General features: G+C 35.4%; 1 protein-coding gene across 1 annotated transcript in view; it reads right to left on the bottom strand.

Moving 5' to 3' along the window:
* Positions 1 to 13,117, bottom strand: part of FAR2 (fatty acyl-CoA reductase 2) — a 95,165-nt gene that overhangs the window by 19,601 nt on the left and 62,447 nt on the right. Inside the window, exons 3-4 of the mRNA XM_039882404.1 lie at positions 9,072 to 9,247; positions 7,588 to 7,767 (exon numbers count right to left, since the gene is read on the bottom strand). Coding sequence (XP_039738338.1) covers positions 7,588 to 7,767; positions 9,072 to 9,247 — 356 coding nt within the window. The remainder of the gene's footprint in view (positions 1 to 7,587; positions 7,768 to 9,071; positions 9,248 to 13,117) is intronic.

Below are 13,117 nucleotides of genomic sequence, written 5' to 3' on the forward strand. Positions count from 1 at the left end.
ACCTTTATTTACCTCATCTCGTTTGTGGGTCAACAGTGGGCTAGCTAGCCTAAGACTATTTTTCTTTCACCTGCAAAAACATGCAGGTTACAACTGGGTCAGAAGAAATACAACCTAATTTCAATAAGGCTGTAAAGAAAAAAATTCTAAGAAAACTCAGATCCCAGCAATTCATTAGCATTGTATGTCACATGGCTGGCACCAGTTGCTGTCACTGATGTGCTGGTGTACATGGAAAGGGTAATACACAGAAGCTTTACCAAGTTGGGCAAGTTAGCTTCTTAGAAAATATTGGTTTCATAGGTTTCTAAGAACACAAATGCAAAAGAAATTGTAATGTTCTGTAGATGGCTTGCCTAGTCATAGCTCCATCTGTATTCTATTGTATTGTCTTCTTGTTTCCTCCATTTTTACTTGTCCAAAATGGCAATAATTACATCTGTGCTAAAATCTGAGGTTAGCATGAGGACAAACAGGAATATTCGCAGCTGAACTTATAGGTATTTGATAAAACAAAATGAACCAATAAACCTAGGGCATTCTTATTTTTGCTTAAAACAACATAGGTAATAGTTGATTTTAAAATATCTTTTCTAATGCAGCCAAACAGATCATCACCTGTCTCATCCAGCCACTTCCTGAGCTGACAGAGATGAGTCTAATAAGGGCGCACATCTATTGGTTGTTATATCCTTTTCAGAATCTATAACCAATTCATGCTCTTCTTTACCAAAGTTTAATTTGCTGCTGCAGTTTGTTCTATTTTTAAAACGGTCAGTAAGTTAGCATGGAAAAAAGTCACCATATAAACCAAAATTTCTAAAATTAATCAAATACCCTTCAGTGCACTCAAGGTATTTTGAACCTATGGGTCCCACATTCTAAACTTCTACTTCAACTGATTCAAAAGAAGCAAAAAGTTATTAAAGATTTTAAAAACCAATGTGTGTGTGTGTGTGTGTGTGTGTGTGCATTGACACATACACCTACAATTTCCTCTAAATATTACTATCTTTTTTATTTTAAACTCATTGAATCAACCTCCTAATATCATTAATAATTTCGCAATTTATGTATTTACTGAATGAAATAGCAAGAGGAATGTGTATTTTTGCTTATTGCAGGGCAAGCCTACTGTGTATGAGGAAAGCTTTCTGGAGAGTAAGTACTGAACACACTGCCTCGTGGTAATATTTGCTCTCTTTTTCTCTCATCTGGATTATACTCTTCCCTTGATTATTGCAATTATCATGCCATACGTACTTGCTCACGTGTCCGTTTCTCCACTTTACAGTGAGTCCAGGAGAGCAGGGATTATGTTTTGTATCCTGTGTTTAACCACTTTTCTGGCTCCAAGAACTAGCTATTTTATTCAGTAAACAGGTGCTCTCCCACATAGCAGTCTTGATTGGCCAGTTACATTCTGTATAAGATTTGGGGAAGCTGAGCTGGACAATGGTAGGAAGGAATGGGTATACTCAGAAAGAGGTATGGGAAAGGAAGAAAGAATTAAGCAAAATTGGAAGTTTAAAGTATCCAGTGGCAGTGGAGAAAAGTGTTGAGAAGCTGAAAGGCTATATGTTGACCCACTTCAGTTTGGCAGTGTTGGCTTCAGAGTAAATTTAACTTTTGATAGAGAGAGGAAAAGTATATCTGAGCCTAAATGCTTGTGGTGAATTGGCCTCTGTATTTTCCTCCAAATTTTTATTAAGCACTTATTCTGACCTCCAATGGCCTGACTTCATGAAAATTAGTCAGTTTGTTTAAGAAACAATCTAACCCTACTTTGATTTATGTTTAAAGCCTGGTAATATTAAAATTATGCAGAATTTTCAATTTTTTGTCAGCTGTTTAGATGCCATCTTGAGACCATATAAGATCTTGAAAATAAAAGCACAAATGTTAAAATTAGCTTTTTTCTTTCCCCTAGAATAGGTAAACTTTCTTAGTGTTAACCATGTGATTTTTAGCACCAACACAAAAAATTCGACCTCCTTTCATATTTCCCAAAGGGCTGTTATTGGGGCTGCTGTTGTGGGCTGGGGGCAGCTTTCATCTTGTCTCCTTCTCCACCTTGCCACAGCTGACTGCTTTCAGCATCTGATCAAGCAACACCTTTTCTTTTTCACATGGCAAATTAGCTGTGTCTTCTGGTGACTTGGTACCTTTGAAAGTGTGATTTTTAATAGGTACAAATCTATTGGGAACTTTTTATTCAATTAAAGCATCAAGAAATTGAAAGAGCATAAGGCAAGGAGAGTGGAGGGAAAGAGGCTGCTACATTTATTGGAATACAAATGAACCCCATTTAAAATGAAAACTGCTGAACGAAAAACACTTTAAAACACTATTTTCCAAACTTGACAGTTCACATGTAAGACTTACATGAGGCCTCTGATAAAACCCCCGATTTCTGGATTTTTATTCCCAGATGATTCTAAAGTACTATTTTAGAATAACTAATTCAATCTCTGGGGTGATAGCCTGATAATCTGTATTTTTAACAAGACTTAGTGATTCTCATGGCCAGGCAAATAGGGGAATTATTAATTTTAAAAAACTCCACAAATTTGAGTCATTAAAACTTGAATAAATTGGATTAGCTCTCAAAAGGGCATTGCTTCTTGGAATAAAAATTTCGACAGAATTGAACTTTAAAAGAATTAAATTCCTAGTACTAGAAAAGTAAATTGTGACAATATGCATATTCTAATCTGGTAACTGATTACATATATGCAAGGTCCATATGCAAAGTTGTAGCCATGTCCCGTTGTTTTCTTCCTCTCTCAAAATACATATATGTTTTTATCTGTCGTCACTCTCCACTCTAGGCCTTTTTATACTACCTCATCTCAGGTGATGGGTCTTCCGCCTCTGGAAGATTAACCCATGTTAATCCACATCCCTTCCCCCCATGACCATATTAACATTTCTAAAACTCGCTTTCATCAAAGTCTCTCCTTAACTGAAACAAAATAAAACAAACAACTGATTAAAGACCCCACTGCCATGCACATTCTCCTTCAATGGCTTCCCTCTGCCCACAGAGTTAAATGCAATCCTCTGTATAGTGTTCAAAATCTCCACAGTACGGCCCCAGTCTACCTTTGCAGCTTGATCTCTAGTAGCGTCCCTGCACAAAGCAAATGTGCTGCCGGAACGTATTGAACATCTGTGTCCCAAACATGCCCCAGGTTTTCTTGCTCCAGTCGCTCTGCCTAGCATATCCACACTGTGCCTGTTCTTCCAAGTCTACCTCCTATGTCTGTCTTTAGAGTCTTTCTACTCCCTTCAATTCCATCAAACTTAACATGTTCCATTTCCTTCGCCACACCACATATATAATTCTGCCTTGTTCTATTTGTATTTGATTGTGAGCTCCTTGAAAGGGCAGTCTATACCTTAAGGAAGCATCTTTTAATCTCTGGCACTGCCAAGTATGTAGGCATATCAGAAAGACCATGACCATGAAGAGAAAAACTAGATCTCTGTGACTTACTAGCTAAGAACCTCTCTAAGCTTTTGTTCCTTTAATAGTACAGCCATGATAACATCAACTCTCCAATATCATGTTAAGAAATTAAATGTCTGAAAGTATCTTTGCTCACAATAATTTCTCAGTAGTGATTCATAGCTTACCTTCCCTTCTTAAAGCATATTTATTCGATTATGTTAAAGCAGTATGTATGTATGGATCCATTTTTCTAATTCCTAACCTTACTTATTTTAGGTTTTTATACAGGTGCAAAAACCCTTTTCTTCTACACTGGCTCCCCTAAGAGAAGTTACGTTGGCCTGAAAAATATGGAAGGCCCCAGCCCCGAAAACCTATCTTTCCTGGATAGTTGATTTTTAAAAAATCAATGTACTTAAGCTGTGCTTCTGGAAAAGAGGAGTTTCACTGGCAATCCCTGATCCATTTATGCACATGAGTTTCTAAAGGTAAATATCACCAACTATGCAGAAGCTAGAAATATAAAAGCAGAGCTGAGTAAGTATGGTGACGCAACTGCATAATAAAATGTCTCCAATGGGAAAATTAGTTGCTTAACACTGATTAATGGCCATGCTTGTCATACCAATCAAAAGTATTAACTCTTAAATAAAGCTATTATTAAAATGTATTTATGGTAACATGCTGGAGTTTTTATACTAACACAATCAAATTTTATCTTCTGAGAATGGTTCAGGACCATTGTAATTCTGGAAGTTTTCAGATATGAGCTGAAGGAAGGGAGCTGGAGCCTGGCAGTCTCAGGCTGTGGGATGGATAGGAAATGAAGTGAGCTGATAGGATGGGCCAGGGATGGTAGATGTCAGATTTAAGTTCATAATCCCATTTCCTTTATTAACAACACTTAGGCCTAGGCAATTGTGAAAGTTCCTGGCAAAAAGCGCAAATCTTCTTTCATTTCTCAGAACTGGAATTCTGAGAAATTAAACTGCTTTTCTGGAAAAAGAAAGGTTCATTTTAATTTTTCATTTTTTTTTCTTAAATTATTCTTTTATTAAGCTTTACTAAGGTATAATTGACAAAGAAAACTGTACAATATTTAAAGTGTACATTGTGACGATTTGGTATATGTGTACATTGTGAAAGGGTTCCCCCTATCTAGTTAATTAACATATTCACATGGTAATTTTCTTAAGATCACAAAGCCCAGAGTATAGCTTTAAGGTTATTTCGTTATCTAATTTTTGGTTCCTTTTTAAAAAATGAGTATCACTGGAATACCAAGAACAAGGACAGCTGTTAGGCCCCATGGAGTTATAGTTAATAAAAATTTCCAAGGAAAATAGACACCTAAAAATCTTGAGAAATAATTTTATTTTAATCTTAGGCTAATTATAACATAGAGAAGAAATCAGAGAATAAATATATTCTTAAAACAAAGCAACTACACTTGGATTTAGGTGAATTAATACTAATTCAGAATAACTTTAAAACTATTTGTTATTCTAGAACTTCAGAGAATTTCATTTGATATAGGAGATGTTGAAACAGTCTTGAGCAATGGTGTGTAGTTGGTGTTGGGTTGCTGGACATTATTCAAAACTTAACATGTAAGTTTTATTTGAAGTTTAAGGAAAAAAATGGGCAATGAGAAACAGGGATAAGATGTGAGCATACCGGTATTTTATGCATAAGACTTCACTTCCCTAAGTGTCAGCTTGCTACGGAATTCTGTCATCTATTCTTGCTTTTGTCAAAACAAACAAACAAACAAGCAAACAAAAAACCCAGCCAGAGCAGCAGTATAAACAATGATCACCTAAGGCTGTCAATAATTCTTCATTCATTCAGCTAATATTTAAGTCTCTACTGTGTGCTGGCGCTGGAAAGCAAGAAGGAGCGAGACACATTCCATTCCTTTGAGAAGCTCATTGTCTAATGGAGGATATAGATAAGCAACCACATATTTAGAATGAGTATGGGGTACTATGGGGTACTGAGGGATTCCAGGGGAGAGCTTTGATGTCTCGAGCAGAGGTGGAAGTTGTTTTGGGGAACAGAACCATAGTAAGCCAAGGTAGATAGTATGAGAGGGAGGAATAATTACTTCAGTGTGACAGCAGCACCAATGTAAGGGAGGATTGAGAGAGATGAGGTTGGACAGGTGGTTCTGAATATAAAATTTTGAATTAATAAATGGTGGTTATGACTTTGCCCTGTTTTAAAAAAATAACCTAAGTTCCTTAATTGCATTCACAATGTATTCTGTTGAAACAAAATATACTTTTATTCATAATTCTGTTTGGCTGTATATTTATTTAAATAATGTTTCTCCTTGGAGAGCAGTAAAAGACAGACACAATTTTTGTACAAGTGTCAATGACAGTTTGATCATATATCATGTAGTAATTACTTGTCTTTATTGATTGACATGCAATGCCAAGGAAAGGGCTGAATACCTGAAGATAAATCAACTCTTTTTCTGGAAAATGAGTTTATTCTTTAAAATCTAGGGGTATCGAGTATCTGGACAGAGTTTGGGAGGGAGGAAGTGGCATGGAGTACCTGGAGAAACCTCTCACTATGACTGAACTGAATCTTCACTTCCTACTTCTCTTCTTCTAGTGAACTCTCAGAGACTCCTGTGCTGCCTCAAATCACGCTAATAATCTGTCAGGCGTCACAAGGATCAATAGTGGAGTGAGTCTATGAACTCTCAATGACAGAGTCTGGAATCAAAGAAAGCCTGCCCCTTCCTGGGCATATCATTATACAAGCACCATATTTACCAAGAGACAACACTTGAGAAGGGTAGCTAATTGATAAAAAAATCAATTCCATCTTGAAAACACTCTGAGGCTTTAGACATCTCTTGCAGTGACTCTGGGCATCAGAGTATTTTTTCCTCATCTATTTTGACAAGCTCTGGACTCTGAAAGATTCCTTTTCACCAATTAAGCAAATCATGATTTATTAGCAACTTTAAGTAACCTTCGGTCCATTTAGATGTCTTTCATTCTTCTTTGACCCGAATATTTTCCAATGACAGGTAAAAATATCTATCCTCAGAGCTATATGAGATAAAAATGTTTGCCCTGAAGGGAACAAACTCTTGATTTAGCTGAAGCTTTATTTTAAAGAGTATATCTTAAGTAGAAATACATTATTATATAAAATTAAAATCTGACGAATTTACTGTGATATAGTCTATTTTTTCTGCTGTCAGACTTTTATGCAGAGTTTAAAAACGCTTGGTAAATGGAGGAGAACAAAGAAGTAGAAAACAGAAACATACTTATTCTGAGACTCAGGCCATGTCCTAAGAAGAAAGTGGTTCCTGAAAACAGAAACATACTTATTCTGAGACTCAGGCCATGTCCTAAGAAGAAAGTGGTTCCTATTAGTTGGCAAAAAGAGAAAAATTCTAGACACTATTTCTCCTGCACAATAGAACAGTAAAGAAAGTGTATCTCAGACAAACGGATTAAGAGACTGACTCCTGCCACATCTAGGAGGAACTCCTCTCCGCTATTAGTTCTTCTTTACTAACCTTTTGATTGACTGCTATTAAACACCTCCTAGCACTGCAATGATTGCTTCATATAACTCATCACAACCACAAGTTTATCATTACAACAAGATGCGCACTATTATTAGCTTCATGTTACAAATGAAGGCACTAAAGTTCAGAGAGACCAAGGAACTGGCTCAAGGTCACACAGCTAGTAAATTGCAGAGTTTAAAGTTGAACCTTTATCAGTCTGAGTCCAAAATCTTTCTTCTGAACTTTGATACTATATAGTATACTTCCTTTAGTGACAATGCCGAGTTCGTTAAAAAAGGAGAAACCACTTCTATGTAAAGTATCTTCAAGTACCTCATGCAATCCTAAACTATTCAACAAGGATTTCTGTGTGATTTTTCTATCCCTCTCTTCACCCATCCCCAATCACTATATACCCCACCCGGGGATAGAGGGGATAGAAGGGACAGGGTAGCTAAAGCTCGCACTATTCCAAAGTGCTTTGTTTCAAGAGCGTTCAACTTTGTTACCTCATTAGTGAATAACTACAGAGAATCAAAGCAAACAACAATCTGCCCACCCCTATCCCCACTCATTTGACCCAACTTACTCCATGGAGTGGATGATTTTTTTTGGCTCCACAGGGCATGGATAGATGACTTCATCGATGTGCTTCCGGTAACAATTTGAAAAGGCAGTAGAGAGATGTATGAAGGCTTCAAGTTTTGGCATCTGACCGGCCATGAGCAAGAGCTTCTGGGTGGCAACGACATTAAGTTGCACAGCAGATCTAGAGACAGTTAAGAAGGAAATATAGTTATCTCATATCAGGCTTAATGGTGAAAAGTTTGGAGCACTGCTTTTAAAGTCCGGGCCAAGAAAGATATGTATAGTTACTACTGCTACTTAACATTGCTCTGAAGTTCCAACCTCATAATTAGAGAGGAGAATAAAATTTACAGGTATAAGTATTGTAAAGGCAGGCACAAAAATCAGTATCAGATTATATAATTTTATAGCTGTTAAACAAACAAAAGCAACTAAAAAGTCCGAAATGAACAATAAGATAATTTAGTAAGGCATCCATTTATAAAAGTCATGTAAAAGAAAAGTATTAGCTTTCCTATGTAGAATCAATAATTAGAGAATGCAATGTTAGAAGGGCACACATACATAATCAAGGTAATCTCAATCAAATTTCCAACCTTTTTAAAATCTTGGCAAAATAATTCTAAGTTTAACAAGGTGTATAAGCAGGTGAGAATATTCAGGAAAATTCTATAAAAACAGAATGATAGGTGTATATTTGCCTAATAAAATAAAAATTACAGTAATTAAAATAGTGAAAGAGAAAGAAAAAGCCTAATTGATGAAATAAAATAGAGTTCAAAAATGGAATTTAATATATTATAAGAATTTCTTTTCAAATAGTGAAAAATAATTTAATAAATGTTGTTTAAGAAGCAACCATCTGTTAGAAATAAAAAAAAGTTACTCTACATTTATACCTATATCACTTTTTTTATAGAAACATTCAAACTATTCTTCTTTATAGCTAAATAAATTTTAAATGGGTTAAAGATTTAAATGTGAAAATAAAACAAAAATATTAGAAGAAATTACGAATAACCATAAGTAATTTTTAAAAATTTATGTGCAGAGATGTTCATTGCAGTATTGCTTATAATGGTGAAAAATTAGAACAATCTCCAAACTATCCACCAATACAGAACTGGTTGAGTATGTCATATACATGTACAATGGAATGTCATGTAGTCATTACAAATATAGATTGACAATGAAAGATATCAAGAATATAATTGAACAGGTTGCAAAACATCGTTCTCAATTTTTTTGGTAAAATTGGATGCATGTTTATTATGGATGCATAAAGAAAAGTTGAAATGCATGCTCTCTTCAACATTAAATAGTTTTTCTAGGTGGCGAGATTTTGGAGAAGTTTTACTTCTTTGTATTTTGTCCACTGAGAATATATATATATATATTTTTGACAGAAACCATAAAGCAATTTGCATACACATGCGTGCGCATACACGTACACATATAAGCAGTGAAAAGGAAATAGGAATGTACCTCAGAGGTTCATCAAAGCGTACAGTGGCGGCACAGTGGAAGATAATGTTTGTACAGGAGAGAAGCTCCTCCATGTCTTCCTTGCTGATGGCAAAGTCGTCCTGACTGAGATCTGCATAAATTGCTCTGATCTTCTCCTGCACGTTTGGACAAATCTCTCTGACTTCTTTAAACAGCTAAATAAAATATAAATATACATCAATATAACAAGATCGCCATCACCATCACATTGTTCTTGTTCTCACTGACATTTCATTATAATTCTCAAAAACTGGTTTTAGTTGTCATGTCACTCAAAGAAGGCATCCACTCAAGAGCCATCTGCTTTATTTCATGCAATTCAAAGTCAGTTTAGTATAATCCCTGCTCCTCTTAATTTGATAAACATTTGAAAAAGTTGGTTCCAATAACTAGTGAAAAGTGCATTTTGAACTTTTCCTATGGATTGAAGGAGTGATAGTAAGTTAATCATATCCTCCCCCTATCCTCTTCTCCCCTTATAAAGTGGCTTTGTGTTTACACATGATGATTGTTTCAATTTTGCACTGGGAAATACCGTTTTCAGCCTTTACAGAGGTCTCATGAGTACAAATTCCAAACAGCCTGTTTAACTGGCCCAGATTAACAAAATGACCTAGCAGCACAAAAATAATTGGAAACAAATTAAGCACATTTTATAACACATAAAATACAAATTTTATACAATCTCATTATAATGTAAATGGCAGTTACTGTCTAGAAAGAAATTATATGAGCTCAAGTACTTTTTCATGGAATTTTAATTGATTTTTAAAATATTCTAATTTATAGTCGGAAAAGGAAAGAGCACTGGCAGCTTTAGCTTTTATGACAAGTATTCAGTTGGATCGGAATCTCTACTTCTACCTCCCCGCAGAAGTTCTCAGATTAAATTGGTATTTTCCATTTTCTCAGGAAATAAAATGATATTGGTTCCAACCAATTTTGATAAAATAGAATTTTACTATAGTGATGGTATGATATGTTAATAGTGAAGAAAAGAAGAAGAAGTAAGAAGAAGAAGAGTAAGACTAAATGTTTAGAAAGGTTAAGAGCAGAGAAAATCCATCTGTGGTTTTAATCATAATGCAGTAGCAGACACAGTTCTCATCCACCCCTTAACCCCCGAAGAAGGTTTTCATCTATTCCTCGAGTGTTACAGGCAGCCTTCTCTCCATTAAGAATCTGCCTCAGGCTTTTTTTACCAGATAATAAGAAGTCGATCTCCCGTAGTCAGAGAAATCATGCCTGATTTGTATCAGGCAAGACCATGTTCAGAGACCATCCTGGGAATTCTAGGAAAGTGACTAGGGAAGTGAATTAAATCTACACTTTGTCCTGGCAAGTTTATATACTCTTGTTTCTGAGCTACCATTTTTCTGCACTGTAGGGTTAGCCTTTTCCGTGGGGTGTTATTATAATTCTAAAAATAATTTGGAAATTAGGTCAATCCTCAATGCTTTTTTTGACATCTGGGATTGATAAGGTTGCTAAAGTGTTTGAGGGACATTCTCAACAAAGGTCATTCCAGCTCTTCAAGAAAGGTATTTAACAGCTCTTCTAATCTTGATGGATCATGGTATGCTAAATATGTGCTTCCACAGTCAAATGTTCTTCTTGTAGTGCATGTTAATTGCACAACAAACACATATCAAATCTAAAGTTTGCACAATTCTTCCTCCTTTAATTAAATTTGTAGAAGGTTGTTTACTGAATCTGCATAATAGATTTTATTCATTAAAAAAAAATCTATTTAAGGTCCTGTGGAGTCTTTGACTTGGGCCAGAGATGACTTTTGTCTACTTGAGAGCAGAAAGTGTAGGATGACTTCAGTGTTCACCCTTCTAGCTTAACATATGATGTAAGCTGCCATACATAGAGTTTCTTTTTCTTTTGTTTTTTTTTTTGTGACGTTAAAAGGCAGAGGATACCATTACACCATATTGTATTTTTAAGCAACCAGCATCAAGCTATCCATTTACAGCATTACTATTTTAGAAGATAATTACTACTTCAGAAAATAATGTCTCAATCTATATTCTATTTATTGATTCATGACTTCGAATGAGAGAGCATATTTGACTGAACATAGTCTGATTTAAAAAAAAGTCTGAGTTTTCTGATCCATGTAATAGTTGGTTATCGTGAGTCAAAATAAATCAATGAATTAGCTGCACTGATTCAAACCACAGAGCTAAATGTGTGATGGGGGCAAATTACTCACCTCTTGGGGGCCTCAGTGCCTTCGTTTCCATATTTATTTAAAATGTTAATCACTGGACTATCTCATTCTGTGATCTCAGAGAACTAATAATTCAGCAGATTTTCTGCTATTCTTAAAAATAATTTTGCATTTAACAAAATTTTAGTTCACTTTACACAAGAATCTATAGCAAATATCAGAGGTGACACAATGTTCAGTTCGCCATCTTTTTAACGCTTTGTTCCCAGACCAAAGGCCAGTGTCACAGAGTTCTTTGAGGATAAGTGCCTGGTTAGGGGAAGCAATATCCTAGGGTAGGCAAGGCAGTGCTGTGGGGGAAACCATGTCTTCAGAGATTAGAGAGCTGCACTGAAATTGTGCTTTGGCACCTACTTGGCACTTCCTTGGATAGGTGTCAACTTTTTTGGATGAATTTCTCATCTGTGTGGTAGCAATAAGGCATACCACAGTTTTGTGAGGATTAAATAGGGTAATGCAAGTCTAGTAGTGGCCGCCACCTAGGTTCCTAATAATAGAAAAACTCCCTTTCTGCTTCCACAACGATACTCCATTTTCAAAAGCTGCTAACCAGACAGCTATGTGTGTGTATGTGCATGTATTTGTGTGTGTTGGGTAATCCCCAAACTTCTGATTATACTGCATGATAAAGATACCTCTGAAAACTGAATGTATTCTAGAGTCATGCTGAATCCCATGGCTTGGTGACTTTTTTAATGATATGTACAGGCAATTCAAAGGGTTTTTTTTAAAAAAAAAAAAAGATAATGTGATTGGAAGCAATTTAAAAAGAAGGAAAGAAGTTGGGAATGTGAAATCATGCCAGTGATTGAATTAACTCATGAATAGTATTGTAAAAGAAAATAAGAGATTGAGTAAATAAATAGTTTCTGTTTCTGTGACCTTTAGTATATCCCCAGGACTAAATCAATTTCTTTAACATTTTTTTTTGAAAGAAAGAAAATGGCCCATATGGGAGAGGCTTAACATGCTTCAACTAATCTGAATTAACTGTCAAATGAAGCCCAGTTATTCTTTTAAAAGTGTGTGTTTGTTAATCACGGGAAATTTAAATTCCTGGCAAGATTATATTCCCCCTAGTTGTGCCAAATTTGTAGAAGCCTCTTGCTTTTTGTGGAATAATTAGTTTATTAGGAAAAATAAAAATAGTAATGGAACACAACTGGCTTTGGAGACTTAAAATAAAAACTCCCGTTTCCAATTGCCTTTGCATTGTATAGAGGTTTAACAAAATCATTAATGTCAATCAGAAATTCAGTTTTGAGAGTTGGGGATGAGCATCTCTTACACAGCATAGACCAGACCAAGAATTAAAGTGCTTTCTTTCTTTATACAAGAGTCTTTACTAATTAACAAGGAACTTTCACATGTAAAATAAAGTTAACATTTCTGTTGGGTGCTCTTCAGTACTCTACAAGGTCAGCTTGCTGGCCTTTTCTTCGCAGGTGTTATTTGGTGTAAAGTTAATTTTTTTAGTTCAAAGTTAATTTGTTTAAATGCATCATTTTTCCTCTTAGGGATTAATTATCTAATGTCTTCTAGAAATTTATAGTGATAGTCTTGCAAAAGGATTCAATGAACTATTTCATAACATGTTACTATCATCTACTGTCTCTAACCTAATCAGTTCTGTGAACTGAGGGTCCAGTGTGTGACCCTGCATGATTCATTATGAAAAGCTTTCTAGGGTATTTCAAAGTTGATTTATCTCAGGGCCAACTGAGGGCTTATTGAGAAATTCACATTTTTTTCAGAGAAGTTTACTTGAAATGTGCAACCTGCCAAG

This window comes from Pteropus medius, unplaced genomic scaffold (assembly GCF_902729225.1).
Source record: "Pteropus medius unplaced genomic scaffold, Ma_sr-lr_union100, whole genome shotgun sequence".
NCBI lineage: Eukaryota > Metazoa > Chordata > Mammalia > Chiroptera > Pteropodidae > Pteropus > Pteropus medius.